This window comes from Microcaecilia unicolor, chromosome 1 (genome assembly GCF_901765095.1).
Source record: "Microcaecilia unicolor chromosome 1, aMicUni1.1, whole genome shotgun sequence".
Classification (NCBI taxonomy): Eukaryota; Metazoa; Chordata; class Amphibia; order Gymnophiona; family Siphonopidae; genus Microcaecilia; species Microcaecilia unicolor.
Window position 1 is genome coordinate 394,590,341 of NC_044031.1, and position 19,923 is coordinate 394,610,263.

Consider the following 19,923-nt stretch of genomic DNA (forward strand, 5'->3'; position numbering starts at 1 on the left):
AACATTCACCTTAACACAAGCCAGGGGCTTGGTGTACACCACTCTAATCCACCCACAGAACCAGGGTCTTAGTCCCAGTATCTCTAGAATACAGAAGAGAAAGGACCAGGAGACCGGTCGAAGGCCTTTTCTGCATCCACCACAAAAAGGTGCATTCTCTGCCCAGTGTTCCGCGCACTACCCACTAGAATCAACACTCCGAGTGGATCAACCCAGGTACCGATTCCATAAACTGATCCACTAACACCTGAGTTAACAACTTAGGCCCAGATGCACAAAGGTCTCATTGAGAATCGTGTCTGTATTTCCAAATCTGTAAAAATTAGAGAGAATCGCATGCAAATGAGCTGCTGGTTTCTTTGCAACCCAGCTCATTTGCATGCGATATGGGGGAAGCTGCATGTATGAAAGCAGTAGTAGTAGCCTTTTTTTTTTTTTTTTTTTTTGCAAGCACAAAAGCACCGTTTTCTTGTTTGGTTTTTTTTTTGGTTAGAGCAACATGTAGGCGGCATTGGGTGGGACATTGCTGGCTAATGTGCAGTGACTCGGCGGCTGATGAGCAGACCTATTTTGGGGGCTCCCTGCCACCCCACTGCCGGGAAAAAGTGGGAAAAGTGCAGAATATGCTCTCTGCTGCTCTTGGCTGTCATTTTCTGTAAGGAATCAGTATCAGGGCTTGGTTCCACCCCCAGCTGCTCCTGTTACTTCCTTCTGTTAGCCGGCTGACATCCTGAAAAGCCCTATCTCCCTGAAGATGGACTCTCATTGGCTAGCTGCTGTCCCAACTCCTCCTCCCTGCAGGGCTTCCCTGAAGACATCACTTTTTTTGAAGCCGCCCCCTCCAGTGACAGTGTAGAGCTGTGAGCTGATTGGATCCGAACTTCCTGGTGTCCTGCAGTAGTGAGTGGGTGGGACATCCCGGTCTGACACTGTCCAATTGGTTTAGCCCATCTTTGTGCTTCTAGCATGGGGGATGTTGTTTCCTAGCAGATGCTCTTTGTTTGACAGACCCTTGTTTTCATTGCATTTGGTAAGTCACCATTACTTTTATGCTTTGTTTTACACATACATTTCGGCATTGCAAATATTTCTTTTACAGCGGGGGGGAAACACTAGTGAAGTTTGCAGTATTTGTAATTGCAGTACTCCCCCCCCTAACCGGTGTACTTTTTTTTTTTTTGGGGGGGGGGGGCTCCAGCGTCTTCCCTGCCTTGTTTCTCCCCTTCTACTTGCGACAATGAACAACCGACAGCTCCAGACATCCCGTTAAAATTTCCACGGTAAAGTTAGGGGCTGCTTGTGTGTATCGTTCAGAAAACGATTGTGCATTGCTTTGCATGCACATTTATATAGTAATTAGCTCATTATAATAGCTTTGCATTCCGTTTTCGTTAGCTGCTACCATGACAGAAAAAGAGCTCGGAGAACCCTTTTGTTCATATCTCACTATACTCCTTGCTCGCTAAACTCAATGTCAATCCCCAACAAAGAGATGGGCCTGTATGAACTACAACTTGCCGGGTACTTCCCTTCCTTATGAATCAGGGTCACACCTGCCAACCTCATAAAGTAGGAAGTTGGGAGCCCTCTCCCAAACTATTGAATAAGTGAATTAGGGGGTGAATCAGCAGATGCTAATATTTCTTATAAAACATGACGGAAAAATTTTCTAAGCCCGAGGATTTACCCAGCTTCATAGTTTGAAGTGCCCGTTACACCTCCACCCCTGTGATGGGGATCTCTAAAAGCTCCCCATCCCGCTGCTGCAACCGTCCAAGAAGTACCCCATCCAAATAGACAGCCTCAGATTCCTGAGTATACAAATTCTGAAAGTACTCTGCAAGCACTGCCCTGATCTGATGATCTGTGTCCCTCCCCCCCCCCCCCCCCCAACACACACAAATGCAGTACATTATTCCTGGTACGCTACTTCCAAAGTCTATGGGCCAATAATCTACTAGCTTTATTGTTAAACTCAAAATAGCACTGTTTCATGCAGTGCAACTGATAATTCAACTGCTGTAACTCCAGTGCCTGCAACTGCTCTCTCGCCGCATCCAATTGATGCACTAATCCCCTATCTCCTGGTTCCCCCCTTATGGTGCCCCTCTAGAGCAGAAATAACAGCTTGCAAATGCTGCTCCTCAGCCAAATGCAGATGCTTATTATGCACAGAAATGGTGATGAAATGTCCCCTCAAGGTGGCCTTAAACCCCTCCTATAGGGCCTCTATAGACACCCCCTCAATGACATTAAGGTATAGATATTCCTGGGTAAGATATTTAACCCACCTAGCTATCTGCACTATCATTTAGACGCCAGTAAAGTGTACTTCCTGCCTCTCTAGTACCCTCCAGGTCCACCCATATTAGAGTATGGTCCGACCAGGTTATCCCTTCAATACCAGAATGTTGATGCTCCAAAAACAAATCCCTTCCTAACAAAAGATAGTCAATAGGCAAATAGCTCCTATGAAAAAAAGTATAATTCCACTTAGACCCATTAATTTCCCTCCAGCTATCTACCAGGTCCAATTCTTGCAGAAACCTATGAAAAACCTTCCTATCCCCCTTACCATACACCCCACCACCCTCCATGTTGCCCAATCTTGGCATCCTCGTCAGATTAAAATCTTCCTCCACTAGCAAATGCCCCTCCTGAAAAGTCAAGATCTGCAGGCACATAGTCAAAAATGATCCCTGACTCCCATTAGGTGCATACAGATTAACAATTGTGAACACTCACCCATTAATACTAACCATGACCATCAAAAAAAAAATCTCACCTCATCCCTCTTAACCCACTTGACCACCACCCTCAGTCCCTGGGCAAATAAAACCCCCACTTCTCCATTTTTACGCTCCTTCCAATTAAAAGCCCCAAGTGAAAGTGGAAAATGTTTATGTGATACCAGTTTCTCCACTATTTCAGGAGATGAGTCTCTTGGACTAGGCAAATGCGCAAAACCTTATTCCCCATTATTACTCAAAAGAATACACCCAGTGAGACTGCCCATACCTCCCACCCCCCTACCCAACAATCCAAAGTGGGAATTCATTCCCACCACATCTGGCAAGAAAATGACGCCCCCTCCCCCCCCCCCCCCCCCCCCGAGAGCGCTCCTCAAACCCACCCTCCTCAGACTCCTATACTGCATACACACTCCCCCACCGCCACCCATGCACCCAACACTATCTTAGGTAACACACTCTTCCTGACACCACCCCCCCCCCCCCATCTACCCAACCACAGCACAACCAAGCACACACATCAAGTAGCCAGTGCATCTGGGTCACACTGGTCCAGTAGCAGCACCTGCATTGCGATATCTCCACTGCTGCCTTCTGCTGGGCCCCTCCATTGCCTGCCAGCGAAAGCCCACCAGATATCTCTGAATCTCCTCCTGGTGGTTCTGCTGCATAGGCTTGGCAAGGCCCACCTTCTGCAAGGCTTTCCAGGTGTCTGTCACAGTACATAGCTTAGTTGGAACTCCATTAAGAGTGACCAAGAGCCCAAAAGGGAAAGTCCAATCAGATTTCAGTTGAGCCTTGGCCAACTTTTGAATGACCTCCTTAAACGTCCTGCGCTTCACAAGAGTAAGAGCAGCCAAGTCCCCTTGTACAGTTCAATAACAAGACCTTGCTGCCACTGCTGAACACCACTCTCCCAGAAGGCAAAAGTAGAGACTAATAGACGATTCACCACTGGAGACGTGAGTCCAACAGTCTTTATTATATCAGAGATAACGACCCGACACAGGCCGTGTTTCGACGCTAAAAAGCGTCTGCATCAGGGGTCAATAAATACACTACAAATCAAAACATATAACATATAAATAATGCCAATAAAAACATATATGCACATCCATATAGAGATATGAAAATTCAATAGACACGAATTTTCTGATCAGAGGTCAATATGCTCAAATATGCTTAATAACCATTAAAACAGCATACATATATTCAAAAGATTTAAAAAGTTTTTGGCTTCTGCTAATATAAATCAAAAAATATGAAAATATAAATAATATGTGTATTCCAGGTATATATATAATTTTGGACTTATATGCCAGCTAAAATATGATGTATAAATGGTTGTTAGAAAAAATGAAATAGGGTAATTAATATTAAATGCATGTGCACTTTTATATATTAGTATCATGCAATGACAATATACTAAAAACAAAACCTCATGCTTACCCAAGTAATGAATGCAAAACGAAGAGTCCTACTTGTATATGTGTTGTCAACTCACTGATCACGTAGCACTGCAAGCCACGAATGAGAACATGATGGGTTTAAAAACAAACATCTAATAACAAAGTATCCATGTAATACTTGAAGAGTTACAAGGGATTAATTGAACCAGCAGAGAAAGTGAAAATAAAACCAAACGCTGACTGAATGTGTATATGAACTAGGGTAATACACATTCAGTCAGCGTTTGGTTTTATTTTCACTTTCTCTGCTGGTTCAATTAATCCCTTGTAACTCTTCAAGTATTACATGGATACTTTTAGGCATATTTTCAAAGCACTTTGGGAGGCTAAGTTCCATAGGTTTCTATGGAACTTTGGGAGGCTAAGTGCTTTGAAAATGAGCTTGTTTGTTATTAGATGTTTGTTTTTAAACCCATCATGTTCTCATTCGTGGCTTGCAGTGCTACGTGATCAGTGAGTTGACAACACATATACAAGTAGGACTCTTCGTTTTGCATTCATTACTTGGGTAAGCATGAGGTTTTGTTTTTAGTATATTGTCATTGCAAGACTGTGTGCGGACTTCAGCTTTGAATATCCAGTTATTTTTAAGCTGGCTAAAACATAGCCGCTTAAGTCGATGTTCAGCACTTAGTATCCATGGGTTAGGCATAAATATAAGACAGATATATGCAGTCCCATTTATGCTATAAGCCTGGCCACTTAAGGGCTGAATAATGGCACTTAAGCAGCCAACCCCTGGAACACCCCCAACATAGCCGGCTTTGAGTTCGGCACCAACCACAATATTCAGCGGCACTTAGCTGATTAAGTGCCACTAAATATTAATGGCTAGCCCCAACCAAGCAATTTAATCAGCGGCTGGCTGAATCGCTTTGAATATTAGGCCCATAGCTTTTATGCATTTAGAGGCCTGTTTACTAAAATACTTTAATTGGGCCTTCAGTAACATCTACCATGTGTAAAAATAGCATGTTAAAAGTCCTGCGCTTACTGCTTAGTGTTTAGGGGCAAAGACTGGTTGAGGTATGGGTGGAGAATGGGCATGGACCACAAATAAACTTACTGAGTAACATGGTAAAGGCCATTTCTGTGCAGTAATGCATGGGATGTACTGGGCATGTCCTCAGCAATTAGCAAATAGTCTTTGCACTTATAATGCTTTATTTTTTTCTGTTAAAATGCAGTAGAGCACTTTAGTAAATAGATTCCTTAAAGAGCAATTCCGTTAACTGGACGCTAACTTTTTATGAGGGCATTGTACACAGAAATGTTTAGAATACTAGCAGGCACCCTGCTAGCTGTGTAAGTGCTAGGAGGATGCTTTATTCTGCAAATGCCCGCTCAACTTATAGAGCACATATTTGCAAGGGGGCAGAGCACAGGTAAAACATAGTCGGGTAGCTTACACAATACTGTAAATTATGTGCGTCCCTGCTGTTTTTATGTGTCAGTATTTATTCCAGCTCTAGGATACGTACATATTAAGTGCACCGTTACCTGGTTACAGTAGAGTTCTATAATGGAGCCTAGGCATCTAGATTCCGTTACAGATATGCACTCCGAGGCCACATGGTGCGAGCCTAAATGGAAGCGTCCACACATATAATTGCCTCCTTACTGACTTATACACATAAAATATATGCATATAAACTCTGGCAGTTTCAAAACAAAGAATCTGTCCATTCAGCACTGCAGCCGAATGCGTATATCCTTTGAATATCAAGCCCTTAGTATTTGTAATATAAAAATATATTAACATTTATGTAAATGTATCACAGAATTTCAGAATCCATGCTCTGATGTACTCCTGGATTCTCTCGGGAAACTGGTAGCTGGGCTTACCTGTTTACTATGTATTAAAATCTTTTGATTTATGTCATACATTGCTACCTGGTAAATTATAATGTTTGCCTTTTACAACCATTGTATAAAATTTACTTTTCTGCTTATTTTTTGCAGCGGATGATTCAAGAGGTGATGCAGTCTTTGGTTAAACTTATCCGTGGGGCTTTGCTTCCTTTTACTCTGGGAGAAGGAGAGCTAAGACAGTACGGTGGCTGGGAAATGAAATCTGAACTCTCTGGTGTCTGGTTAACTCATGTTGTCCATACTATCAGGTATTTGCAAGGATTTTGTAGTAACCTGTATGCTTGTCACTGTTATAGCATGTTTACTATAGAGTACTGTTCATACTTTCAGGGCTGCCGAGAGTGGGGGACAGGTGGGACAAGATTTCCCCGGCCCAGCCTCCAAGGTGGGCCTGGCGCCTTGGTCTGTCTCTCTCCTGCTTCTGACGGGACCCAGGTGATCGTGCTTACGCAATACCCAGGTCCCGATTAAGCAGGAAACAGACCAGCGCTGAGCCCCCCTTAGAAGCTGGGGAGGAGCAGACACAGGATTCCAAATTGGGCTCAGCTTCGGGGCCTTTAGATTGGCTGGCAGGGGTCCCCAAGCGCCACCAGCAAAAGCCTTCATCCAGCTCTGTTCTTCGCCGCATTGCCTGCCCTGCTTCCCCTTACGTCGCACATGCTTGGTTTTGATGAAATTGAACATGCGCAACATGAGGGGAAGCAGCCACAGGGCAAGCAATGCAGCGGAGAACAGCGTTGGAGGAAGGTCTTCTGCTGGCGGGGCTTGGGGACACCCACCAGCTAGGGTATGTGAAGTTTCGTGGGGGGGGGGGGAGGGGGCAGGGAGGTGGGGCAAAATGTGCCCTCTCCCCCACTTTGGGCTCTGCCCCCCATTGATTTTTGAAGTCTGGCTACGCGGTGTCCTGGGGGGGCAGCAGTGGCAGTCCTGCTTGGGGGGGGGGGGGGGGTGGACAGCGGTTGTCCTGCCTTGGGCCCAGCTTAGTCTCTTGGCGGCCCTGCATAATTTATATATTAGATACATCAATTTTTTTTCAGAAGTGTCATTGTACCGATGTTGTCTGTTCATATGTTCCTGCCACTGTGCTGTCCTAAGTACAGTTTTATGTGATCTTTTGATCTTCTCCCTTTATCTACCAGCAGAGTACCTTTCTGTCTTCCCCATTCATGTTTGAGTTTTTCTGCTTTTTTGATTCCAAAAATATTCAGTGGACATCTGTTTCAGGTGTTCACTTTCTTACATATCTTTTGAAATTTCTTCCCTTCAGCTTCTTGTATATATGCCTTATCTCAAGGTTTCCATTATATAGAAAATACTTTCTTCTTGTATTTTATTGAAGGCCACCAGGTATTTGTTTTTGTATCACATCTGTTTTCCCTCCTTTATTCTTTCTGCATATAGCTTGTGGTGCTAGCTGTGCACAGTAACACTCCCACCTTCCCTTTCACAACTACCTGTAAAACATCATATCCTTTAACTACAAATTCATGCCTATAAAATGTCTGAAGCTGTGAATAAGCCTAAGTTCTCAACTACCTCTTAAATGTAGCTACATCAGTCGAAAGTTGCACCTCTTCTGGTATAGTTTCTCAATACTGGACCTATGACTGAGAACATCCAACCAGATTTGGTGAAAAGATGGCACATACATCAGCAACTTTCTTTTTTTTTCTACAGATGTGTTATTTCTTTCTGCATAGTGTGACCAGAATCAATCCCTTCGTTTCTGATAAAACTACCAGCATTCTTACCTACTCTGTCATCACCAATCATTTAAACTACTGCAACTTGCTCTTGGCAGGTTCTTCTATTGAACCATGTGCCTTTACTATTCAGAATTCATCTACATGACTTACCTTTTGCCAGTGTTGCTAAATTCATATTAATCTCTCTTGTCAAGCCACTAATTTTGCTCACTATCTGCTTCCACATATAGTTTATGTGTTTCATTCACCAACAAAGATGATCTGATTAAGGGAAGAGACTGTATTTTTACTGTTTGCTGTATTTTTTTACTTTATTTTCATTTATGTATATATATTGTTACCCGCCTAGTTAATAGGCAGGCTATAAATGGAAAATAAATAAATTCATTTTATAGTTCCTTGCTACCTGTACCTCCCTCATTTTTCCCTACACTCCCCCTCTTGAACTCTGCTCATTGGGCAAGTCACGCTTAGATATGCCCTTCTCTTTCACCATCAGTTCCTGACTCCATGTTTTCCATCTTGCTGTATTGTATACTTGGAAGAGACTTTCTGAGTTGGTGCATTATGGCCCCTTTCTTTTCTTGTTCAAATATAGTCTAAAAACTTTTAAATCTAAGCCATTATTCTTAGTCTTGTTGTCCTTTATGCATTTCTCATGGCTAGATTGTAAGCTAGATTGTAAGTTCTTTGCTTCGGTCTTCACCGAGGAAGATTTGGGTGGGTTACCGGTGCCGGACAGGGTATTCGAAGCTGAAGAGTCGGAAAAACTTATTGAAATATCTGTAAATCTGGAAGATGTAATGGAGCAGTTCTGCAAACTGAAGAGTAGCAAATCTCTTGGACCGGATGGTATTCACCCTAGGGTACTGATAGAACTAAAAAATGAGCTGGCAGAGCTACTGTTAGTGATTTGTAAATTATCCTTAAAATCGAGCGTGGTACCAGAAGATTGGAGGGTGGCCAATGTAACGCCGATATTTAAAAAAGGTTCCAGAGGAGACCCGGGAAATTATAGACCGGTGAGTCTGACGTTGGTGCCGGGCAAAATGGTAGAGGCTATTATCAAGAACAAAATTACAGAGCACAGTCAAAAGCATGGACTAATGGGACAAAGTCAACATGGATTTAGTGAAGGGAAGTCTTGCCTCACCAATCTGCTGCATTTCTTTGAAGGGGTAAACAAACATGTGGACAAAGGTGGGCCGGTTGATATTGTGTATCTGGATTTTCAGAAGGCATTTGATAAGGTCCCTCATGAAAGACTACAGAGGAAATTAGAGGGACATGGGATCGGAGGTAGTGTCTTACTGTGGATTAAAAACTGGTTGAAAGATAGGAAACAGAGAGTAGGATTAAAAGGTCAGTATTCGCAATGGAGGAGGGTAGTTAGCGGGGTCCCTCAGGGATCAGGGATTGGTGCTGGGACCTCTGCTTTTTAACATATTCATAAATGACCTAGAGATGGGGGTAACTAGTGAGGTAATCAAATTTGCCGATGACACAAAGTTATTCAAAGTAGTCTAATCGTGGGAAGATTGTGAAAAACTACAAGAGGACCTTATGGGGCCGGGTGTCTAAATGGCAGATGACGTTTAATGTGAACAAGTGCAAAGTGATGCCTATGGGAAAGAGGAACCCAAACTATAACTACGTCATGCAAAGTTCAGCGTTGGGAGTCACAGACCGAGAAAGGGATCTAGGTGTCATCATTGATGATACGTTGAAAACTTCTGCTCAGTGTGCTGCTGTGGCTAGGAAAGCAAATAGAATGTCGGGTATCATTAGAAAAGGGAATGAAAGCAAAAATAAGGATATTATTCTGCCATTGCATCGCTCCAAGGGTTTGACGGCTTCCTGGAGGAAAAAGCCATAGAATGTTATTGAATGGACGAGGGAATAATACAGTATTTCTAGGATGGGCGGGACAAATTGCTTGTTCTTTTGGTGCTGTCGGTGACAGGGTGCTGGGCTCGATGGATGCTTGATCTGTCCCAGCATGGCGATGCCTATGCACTTATAGGCGGATCCCTATATAATACAACTATTTTTAGGACTATCAGAAGATGGGCATTTTCAATTTCTACCATATATGTAGTATCGTACATATATCGTCGCACCATTTTTTTTTGGGGGGGTGGCTTTTCAACATTAGATGAGTTGAAAAGTTGATTACATAGAAACTAATATTTCCCTGATTCAGCTGGAATGGCGAAACGTGGTGTTATGTCGCAATAAAGGATTAGTTTCTGTAAAATGCTATGTCGCAATAAAGGATTAGTTTCTGTAAAATGCAGCTACCTTAAGTTGAAGGATTCAGTTATCTTGAGATAAGTACTTATTCTGTTACTTTTATTGAAGATTATGAAGACTTTGAAAAATAGGTGATAAGGAATATTATCACAAAGTTTTTCTAAAAACATAGCTAAAAAATAAGGACAAATGAGGACAAGTGATGTGTTAGTATATTACTACATGTATGGTAGAAACTGGAAATGCCAACCTTCTGATGGTCTTAAAAAAATAGTTGTATTATATAGGGATCCTTTCTGTTGTGTTTGTTACATTATGCTTGAATATGGTAGCACTGTAGTAATAAGATGCCCTCATAATTGGAGAAGGTGAAGGACCTACATAGCCCTCCTGTCAAACAGAGTGTAGCCAGTTCTCTATATTCTGAACCATTTACCTGTTCAGGTATAAGCTAAGGTTTGGTATATAAAAACATAAGCGTTTGCCATACTGGGACAGACCGAAGATCCATCAAGCCCAGAATCCTGTTTCCAATAGTGGTCAGCCTAGGTCACAAGTACCTGGCAAGATCCCAATACATTTTATGTTGCTTTTCCTAGAAATAAGCTGTGGATTTTCCCCATGGCCTTGTTAATAATGGTTTATAGACTTTTCTTTTAGGAAGTTATCCAAACCTTTTTTAAACCCCACTAAGCTAACTGCTTTTATTACATTCTCTGGCAATGAATTCGAGTTTAATTGCACATTGTGTGAAGAAATTTTTTTCTCAGATTTGTTTTAAAATTACTACTTTCTAGCTTCATTGCGTGCCCCCTAGTCCTAGTATTTTTGGAAAGAGTAAACAAGCAATTCACATCTACCCATTCCACTCCACTCATTATTTTATAGGCCTCTATAATATCTCCCCTCAGCTGTCTTTTCTCCAAGCTGAACAGCCCTAGCTGCTTTAGCCTTTCCTCATAGGGAAGGTTTCCCATCCACTTTATCATTTTTGTCGACCTTCTCTAATTCCAGTATATCTTTTCTGAAATACGGTGACCAGAATTCCACACAGTACTCGAGGTTCAGTTGCACCGTGAAGCGATATAAAGGCATTATAACATCCACATTTTTGTTTTCCATTCCTTTCCTAATAATACCTAACATTCTATTTGCTTTCTTAGCCTCCGCTACACAATGAGCAGAGGGTTTCAACATATCATCAACGATGACACCCAAATCCTTTTCTTGATCGGTGACTCCTAAAGAGGAACCGTGTATCACGTATCTATAGTTCGAGTTCCTCTTTCCCACATGTATCATTTTGCACTTGCTCACATTAAACATCATTTGCCATTTAGATGCCCAGTCTCATAAGGCCCTCTTGTAATTTTTGATAGTCCTCTTGCGATTTAACAACTTTGAATAACTTTTGTGTCATCAGCAAATTTAATTACCTCACTAGTTATTCCCATCTCTAGATCACTTATAAATGTGTTAAAAAGCAGTGGTCCTACTACAGACCCCTTCGAGACCCCACTATCTACCCTTCTCCATTGGGAATACTGACCATTTAGCCCTACTCTCTGTTTTCTATCTTCCAACCAGTTTTTAATCCACAATAGAATACTACCTTCTATCCTATGACTTTCCAATTTCTTCTGAAGTCTTTAATGAGGTACTTTGTTAAAAGCCTTTTGAAAATCCAGATACACAATATCAACTGGCTCACCTTTATCCACATGCTTGTTCATCCCTCACCCCTTCAAAGAAATGTAGTAGATTGGTGAGGCAAGATTTCCCTTCACTAAATCCATGTTGGCTTTGTCTTATTAATACATGCTTATATATATGGTCTGTAATTTGTTTTTATAATAGTCTCTACCATTTTGCCCAGCATTAACATCAGGCTCACCGGGCTATAATTTCTGGGATCACCTCTAGAACCCTTTTTAAAAATCAGTTACATTGTCCACCCTCCAGTCTTCTGGTACAATGCTTGATTTTAATTATAAATTACATCTGGCACAGACTCGGCGATGTTTGCTCGTTGGAGGGCAAAAGGAATACAATATTTCAATTGTTGACGGATGATGGTCATTTACTGTCTTTTGGGGATCTCAGTGCGAAATATCAGTTATTACCAACAGATCACTTTGCGTATTTCCAACTTCAGCACTATCTCAAAAGCCTGCCCTTGGAGGATTTGTGTGAGGATATGCAGGACACTCTGAATGAGGCGTTAACATTGATCTCCCAACAACTGGTGCCACTTACTTATCGGTAAGTGAACAGGACAAATCCCACGGGAAGAACAACAAGGTTGCAGAAGTGGGAAATGAAGGACAGCCAGGCAAACCTCTGGTTCAACTAGTTCACTTTATTCTTCAAACATACATAAAGACTCGACACGGCAACCGTGTTTCGGCATACAAGGTGCCTGCCTCAGGAGTCTGTTATTGTTAGTAATGGTTGCAAGCATTATATGGGTCTTTAAAAAGACCATGCACATACAGGCACTACTCTGTCAGAGGAGTAAGCAGTTTTGAAAAAACTGGAAGATTCAGTGTCCAAGGATTTTGCCGAAAAACAGTCTATGATGAAAAATCAACATGTGCACCACTGCAACAGTTTTAAACTCCTGTAAGCATTTTGCTTCAGCTTGAACCTGATTAATCTGCCTGGAAAAATCTACTTTCAATTTTTTAAGATTCTTAATTCGTATCATCAAATTTAGAGGCCAAAGATGTTACCTCCAAAACAGTCTTCATTTCACACTGAACGCCTGAATAGCAGTCCAAATCAGATCAAGAGAAACCACCATGGGAGTTGGCTCCCAGAATGCACCTTCAAGGAGTCCACTACAAAGCTTGCAATCCGCCACTAGTTGGGGGAACCTCAATGGCCAGTGAAGACACAGCCTTAACAACCCCCTTCCTTTTGGTGTGCAGCATATTTGCAGTAGTGTAACAGCAAAGAAGAAATCCCAAAGAAAGGACACCAGCTAGTGGCCTCAACTCTCACTCAGCGACTGCCTGCTGACGTCTTAGACTCATCTCGGAATACAAATTTTTAAATTAATAGATAAAATAAAGTTATTTGGTTCTGGTTGGCCTTGCCATTTTAAGTCCCGATTGTCCTTGTGTTGTTGTTTTCGGTGAACCTGGTACCTAGGGATTCCCATATGTGAGAAACGGTCTTGCTTGTCCTCGGAGAAAGTGAAGTTACTCACCTATCGCAGACGTTTTCCGAGGACAGCAAAACATTCCCTCCCACCTTAGGAGTTTTATTCTTTTCCTTTGATATTGTACTGCTGGTCCCGCACTCATGCTGGGCTGGAAGGCACTCGCTCATGTGTGGAGAGACACTGCTAAAGGTATCTGCACCGGGGCTCTATCAGATGATATCACCCATACATGAGAATGTGTGTCCTGTTGTCCTCGGAGAACACCTGCTACGGGTGAGTATCTTTGCTTTATTCATTTTAGTTCAATGTAGTTGCTGTTTAAATAGATGTTATGTTGGTTAGATTGCATCTGAAATATTTATTTTATTTTTGAACTAGGCTTAGTTATGAATCCTTGAGTGCCCTGGAAATACCAAACGACATGCTGCAAACTATCCAGGATCTTATTCTTGATCTTCGTGTGCGTTGCATTATGGTGACCCTAGAGCACACTGCTGAAGGTAATCAAAGGAGATGGCTATGGATAACTGCTTACCTTTCATGCAGACATAATAAGGGCAATTCTATAATTTAGATGCCCGCACTTAACACTCACAGATGTATGCTAGCAGAGTGCTTAATCAATATTCTGCAAATACCTGCTTAACTTACATAGCACGTATTTGCAAAGGTGGTGTACATGTGGGCAGGGCTCCCACAGGTGTATTCTGTAAGTTATGTGTGCCCCTGCCACATTTAGCTGCCTGCATATGCCAAGTCTATGGCTGGTTTACGTATAGGCACCAACATGTTAAGCACACCAATACTGGGTTACGCCACTCTTCTGTAATAGTGCCTAGCCACATGGATTCTTTTATAGGCTGTCACCACGCAGCCTCAGGGCTTCTAAATAGCTGTGCCCAGGTATAAAATTGCCCTCATAAAATTTATCATTTAGTAGTAATTTTCATTTTTATTTTATTTTTTTGCATTTGCCTCACACTTTTCAGTATTCGCTCAAGGTACGTTATATGGATATTTCTCTGTCGCCTTGAGGGTTCACAATATAACTTGGGGGCCCTTTTACAAGGCTGCGGTAAGCACTACTGCCTGCTTACTACAGGATAAAATGGCATACCGCAAGGCACGTTGAGGTCTCATGATTTCAGGATGTTCGCATGCTACCCACATGGCTAAAGAAATAAAATTAATTTTTCCGTAGTGGGAGCCTGTCTGTGCTAATCAGCGCAGCTACATTGCCGCATTCTAACAGATTAGGCATGATTAGTCCGTGAGCCTTTACCGCCTACAAAATGGGTGGCAGTAAGGTCTCACACACTGGTCCATTTTAATGGCCAAGCGCTATTGGCAAGACCCATGTAAGGGTACACTAAGGCCACTTTTTACCACTGTTTCATTAAAGGGCCCCTTAGTGAAGAATTAGTAATTTTGATTTGTTTTGTGCCTGAGAATATTAAAACCTAAGGAAAATACATCTCATTAGGATACCACAGATGATTATGATGTGAAATTCTGAGCTAAAATGTTTGAAAATTCTGCAAAAAGTCTGCCCCCTAACCAGGGTGAATACCTACATCCTTTCTTTCTCTCCCTTTCTGTTCCCCAGTAAGGCCCACCCAGTTCTCTCCCCATTGCTCTCTTAAACACTTCTCCTGGGGTAGAGAGTATAAGAACACATTGGGGAATGCTGTGGAGGTGTTACATAGGAGGTTGGAAGAGGAGAGAAGGAAGGCAAGTTGGAGGCTACCGCAGGGACTGTGTGCACATACTCAGGGGGTGCTGTGGGAGATTGGGGGGGGGGGGGGGCACTAGGAAGGGCAACAATCCCTGTGCAATATTCTGCCCAAATTTTGCAATTCACAGTGGTGCAGAATTCCCTCAGGAGCATTTGTCAACTTAAGACAGCATTTCATCAAATGGTTGAGGGTGTTGTATCATATTTGAATGAAGTAAATAGCCTTCACAAAACATTGATTGTTTTCATCATAGCTTGGATTCACTGAAGCCACTATGAGGTAACTTTAAAAATGGCCAGATAGGTGCAAGTTTGCAGACGCTTTTTAACCATAGATTTTACACATAGGGGCCCTTTTACTAAAATGTGGTAAGTCTTGCGCATACACATTAAATTCAAATGTGCGGTAAATGCAGGGGGCATGCTCTGAGACTGTCCTGCATTTAGCACACAGAGCACACAGTTAATGCTATCAACCCGGGCATGTAATTTGGTGACCGTGCATTAACACACACAGACAGCAACCCCACAGCAAATACTACCTGTTACAGAAACACACACTCCGAGTCCCAGTTAGACCCCAAACTCTCCCAATGACCACCCTCCTGATAACAAAGGCAAACCCCTGTGCTCCAACTACTCCGATCCCTGACAGAAAACCACACCTCCCTAGAGCCCTATCCTTTTCCCTCCCTCCCCCAGGACTTACCTGTTGGTCAGCATTGGTGGAGCAGAGGTCCTGGATGATGGCAATCTTCCTCCTCTGCCAGCCAGATTGGCACTATCATCCAAAATAACAAAATGACCCCTACAGTAGTCTTGCAGTACTACCGCTAGGGGGCATTCTTCCATATTTGTGTTGGGGTTCAGGTTTTGATATCGAGGGGGGAGGGTTTATGGTTTGACCACTGAGGGAGCGAGAGAGGGTCTGGTCAGGGGGAAAGGAATTGAGTTTGACATTGGGGGAGGGGAAGGTTGGGGCTGTGATTAGGCAGGGGGGGCACCACTGCACCTCCTATGACAGCATTTTCTCTTGAGCTGGTGGTAAGTCCATCTGCGATATCGACAGTTGTAACAGCTAGCATGTGATATTGACCCCTGTGGTAGCTGTCTAGCTGGCAATCCTCCATCTTCCCATGTCACGCTTACCTCCCACCCACTCCTGCACTGGGTAGTTAATGTAGGATTTTTACTATGAAAGGTGCACTGATATTAGTGCAGGCCCGTGCTATTGTCTACCACACTGTACAACCCACATTAGCTGCTTAACGCAACTTAGTAAAAGGGGTCCATACTTTCAATCTGAAAATTACTTTAACAATTACTTGCACTTATTTAAACCTGCTAAGTTGTGAGGGCTCTCTTTCAGAGATAAATTGACCCCCTACTTCTGTAAATTGAAAAGAACATACATGTTTCCAGCCTCACCACAAGGACCTCCTCACTTTATTGAGAGTAAAAGTATACATGTAGTGGATATCAGGGCCGCCGAGAGCCAGAGCCGGGCCCGGGACAAGGCCACCCCCGGCCCCCCACCCCCACCCCACCCGAGGTCATCGTCGCCGCCGGGCCCCCCCCCCCCTCCACCCACTACCGGGCCCTGAACTAACCTTAAACGCCTCCTTCCTTTCACCACCTTTGCAGCAAGCAGCAGCAGGGCAGACCTCTCCTTCCTTCCATCCTCCGCCCTCGCGGACGTTACGTCAGGCCAGGGCGGGACACGGAAGGAAGGAGAGGACTGCCCTGCCGCGAAGGTGGTGAAAGGAAAGGAAGGAGGCATTTAAGGTTAGTTAGTTCGGGAGCAACGGCGGGCGGGCCTGACTGCGATGGCGCCGGGCCCCATCCGGAGGCCCGGGCCCGGGGACTTTTGTCCCCCCTGTCCCCCCTGTCCCCCCCTCTCAGCGGCCCTGGTGGATATAGAGGATGAAGTTTTGTACAAGCCCATTTCCACAGGTAAAGCATAATTTTACCTGCAGAAAATGCTTAAATTGTTCTTCAGGTGCTATGCCAGTATGTAGTTTTTCTTATTTTGAAGTCTTTTACAGTGTTGCAATTAAAAAACCCCAAAAAAACCTGCTATCTATTTTATACAGAAGTAAAGCGACTAACTGAAAAGGAAGATTGGATTGTTGATAATGAAGGAATAACATCACTTGTGAGTTTATTTCTCTCTATTGGTATCTATTTTTTATATGCTGATGAAGAATCTTTAGGGCTGGAAGCATGTTTCTGGTAAATAGTGTTAGCATGAGACTAGTTGTCTGACCATATCAATATGCTGAGCTAGCATGCACCATAAAAACAAGACAGAAGCAAGGCTAGCTCATATGTCATTGTGAACCATTTAGGTATAATTTTATTCATGTAATCCAAATCAGTTAACACTGTTCCTGTGTTGTGTAAAAAAAAGAAGTATGTCATTTATGGACCTGGAATAAATCGCTGTAGGAGTGTGTTAACTAGAATGACCTCTGTTTTTACAGAAGACACTTTTAAAGCAGTTTAAGTGGATGAATAGTGATTTAGTTTTGTAAGTTGTCAGTTAGAAGTTTGCTGTTCCCAGCTGGACTTAATGTTCAACTAAGGAGGCACAATTTGAAGTGAAGGGGGGGGGGGGGGGGGGGGGGGGCTTGAGCATTTGCCATGCTCAAGGCCTGCTGTGAGATCCTGCGCCTTCCGAACTTCTGGTTTCAGAGGAGGCAGGGACCCTGCAAGCCTTAAGCACGTGCAGAAGCTCAAGAACCCATGCTAACAGTGCTGAGGGGGTTTGTTTTTGGTTTTTTTAACACATGCTGACTACTCACTGTTGTTCTCCTGAAAGGGTAAGGGAAGTCAGTGTACACCTCAGTAAGAGAGGTCTGAGGGAAAGGAATGGCATGAAACAAGAGGTGCTGGACACCTTGGTGGGGGAAGAGATAGAAAAGGGGAAATGCTGGACGTGGGGGGAGAACCTTGAGCTGTCCCCTGGTGGGGAAGTGCATGGCTGAAGGTGCGCCTAGGGCAGTGTTTCCCAAGTCAGTCATGGATTACCCCCTTGCCTGTCATGTTTTCGAGATATCTACAGTGAGTATGCATGAGATCGGATTTCTTTCATGTATATTTATTGTTGATATGCTGAAAACCGGACTGGCAAAGGGGTACTGCAGGACTGACTTGGGATACCCTTGGGTCACTCTGCATATTTAGAGAAGGTATTCCTGTGGACATTGCTACTATCAGACACCTGCTACCTTTCTGGTTGTAGCAACGATAATGGCAGAGCATAGGGCACACATTTGTCTGCATTTTTTGTTTGTTTGTTTTTTGTAAAATCAGTGTACCTGCTGGGAAATGAATGTGTACTCCTGCAGAGCCTTTTGTAAAATACAGTATGATGTGCACATCCTGATCTGGATGTATCAGTTTCTTCCTCAACATCCTATGGAAGATAGGCCTTCATGTTTTTAACACTACACATGTATTTTTGCCAACTTACAAAACTGAAAGTGCACAAGGCCATGGAGCTGAATGACAGAAAACCGATGTGTGTAATATAAGAACAGGACATATGGCATGAATGGAGAGTAGTTAGTTAAATTGATGTGAATATTCATTGACGTATTAATCTATGAATATGTATGACCCAGAGTGCCAAAACATAAATTATCTACAATTCAAGGAGTTGAAAGATCCAGAGCAAAATGATTTTACTAGAGTCAGATCATACCAAATGAATCTCGTTGATTTCTTTGGATGACTAGAGATTTAGATCAAGAGCATGCACTGACTCTGGTCTGCTTGGATTTCGGTAAAGCCTTTGATACCATCCTGCATTAAAAGCTCATAAATAAACTGAGCAACTTGGGCATTGATCTCAAGATAGTGACCTGGATTAGAAATTAACTGACAGATAACAGAGGGTAATGGTAAGTGGAATTTTCTCAAAGAAAAGAAAGATTAGTGAATTGCCTCAGAGACTGTTCTTGAGGCCAGATCTGTTTACTGCCTTTCTGAGTGATGTCAAAAGGATAAAAGGAAATGTTTGACTCTCCATGAATGAGATGAAGAGCTGCAACAGAATGGACACTCCTGAAGGAATAAACAAAACAGAAATGATCTACAAAAACTGGAAGACTGACCAACTGTTCTATGTTTAAACTTTAATTCAAAGCAGTGCAGAGTGATGCGCTTGAGGTACAGAAGAAGTTGTAAAGAGTAGGGTAGATGCTCATGGTCACAAACTAGGAAAGAGATCTCAGGGTGCTGCTGAGAATCTCAAGGTAGCAAAACAAAGGAAGTGGCCAATACTAGAGAGAATTGGAGAAGATATAGTACAGATGTTTAAATGCTTGAAAGATATTAATCCACAAACGAACCCTTTCTAAAGGAAAGGAAAGCTATAGAACTAGGGGACATGATAAGAAGCTGCAAGGAGATAGACCCTGAAACAATATTTTTTTCACAGAAAGGATGGTGATGCCTGGAATTCCCTCCCAGAGAGGTTGGCGGAGATAAAAATGGTAGTACACAGAGCATCCATAAATGGCAAGATATTGGAAACCAGACATTGAATGCTTCAGCTCAGAATGTCAATGAAATGACTTCTGCACATAAGTACCTAAGTATTGCCATATTGGGACAGTCTGAAGGTCCATCAAGCCCAGCATCCTGTTTCCAACAGTGGCCAATCCAGGTCACAAATACCTGGCAGGATCCTAAAAAACTGCAAAACATTTTATACTGCTTATCCCAGAAATAATAGATTTTCCCCAAGTCCATTTAATAATGGTCTATAGACTTTTCCTTTAGGAAGCAGTCCAAACCTTTTTTTAAACACCGCTAACCGCCTTTACCACATTCTCTGGCAACGAATTCCAGAGTTTAATTACACGTTGAGTGAAGAAAAATTTTCTCTGATTCATTTTAAATTTACTACATTGTAGCTTCATCACATGCTCCCTAGTCCTAGTATTTTTGGAAAGCGTAAACAGAC

At 42.8% G+C, this 19,923-nt stretch overlaps 1 protein-coding gene across 1 annotated transcript in view; it reads left to right on the forward strand.

Annotated features, from left to right (window-relative positions):
* EXOC2 (exocyst complex component 2) overlaps positions 1–19,923 on the forward strand; it is a 300,400-nt gene that overhangs the window by 136,664 nt on the left and 143,813 nt on the right. Inside the window, exons 15-17 of the mRNA XM_030210951.1 lie at positions 6,182–6,339; positions 13,595–13,716; positions 17,045–17,106. Coding sequence (XP_030066811.1) covers positions 6,182–6,339; positions 13,595–13,716; positions 17,045–17,106 — 342 coding nt within the window. The remainder of the gene's footprint in view (positions 1–6,181; positions 6,340–13,594; positions 13,717–17,044; positions 17,107–19,923) is intronic.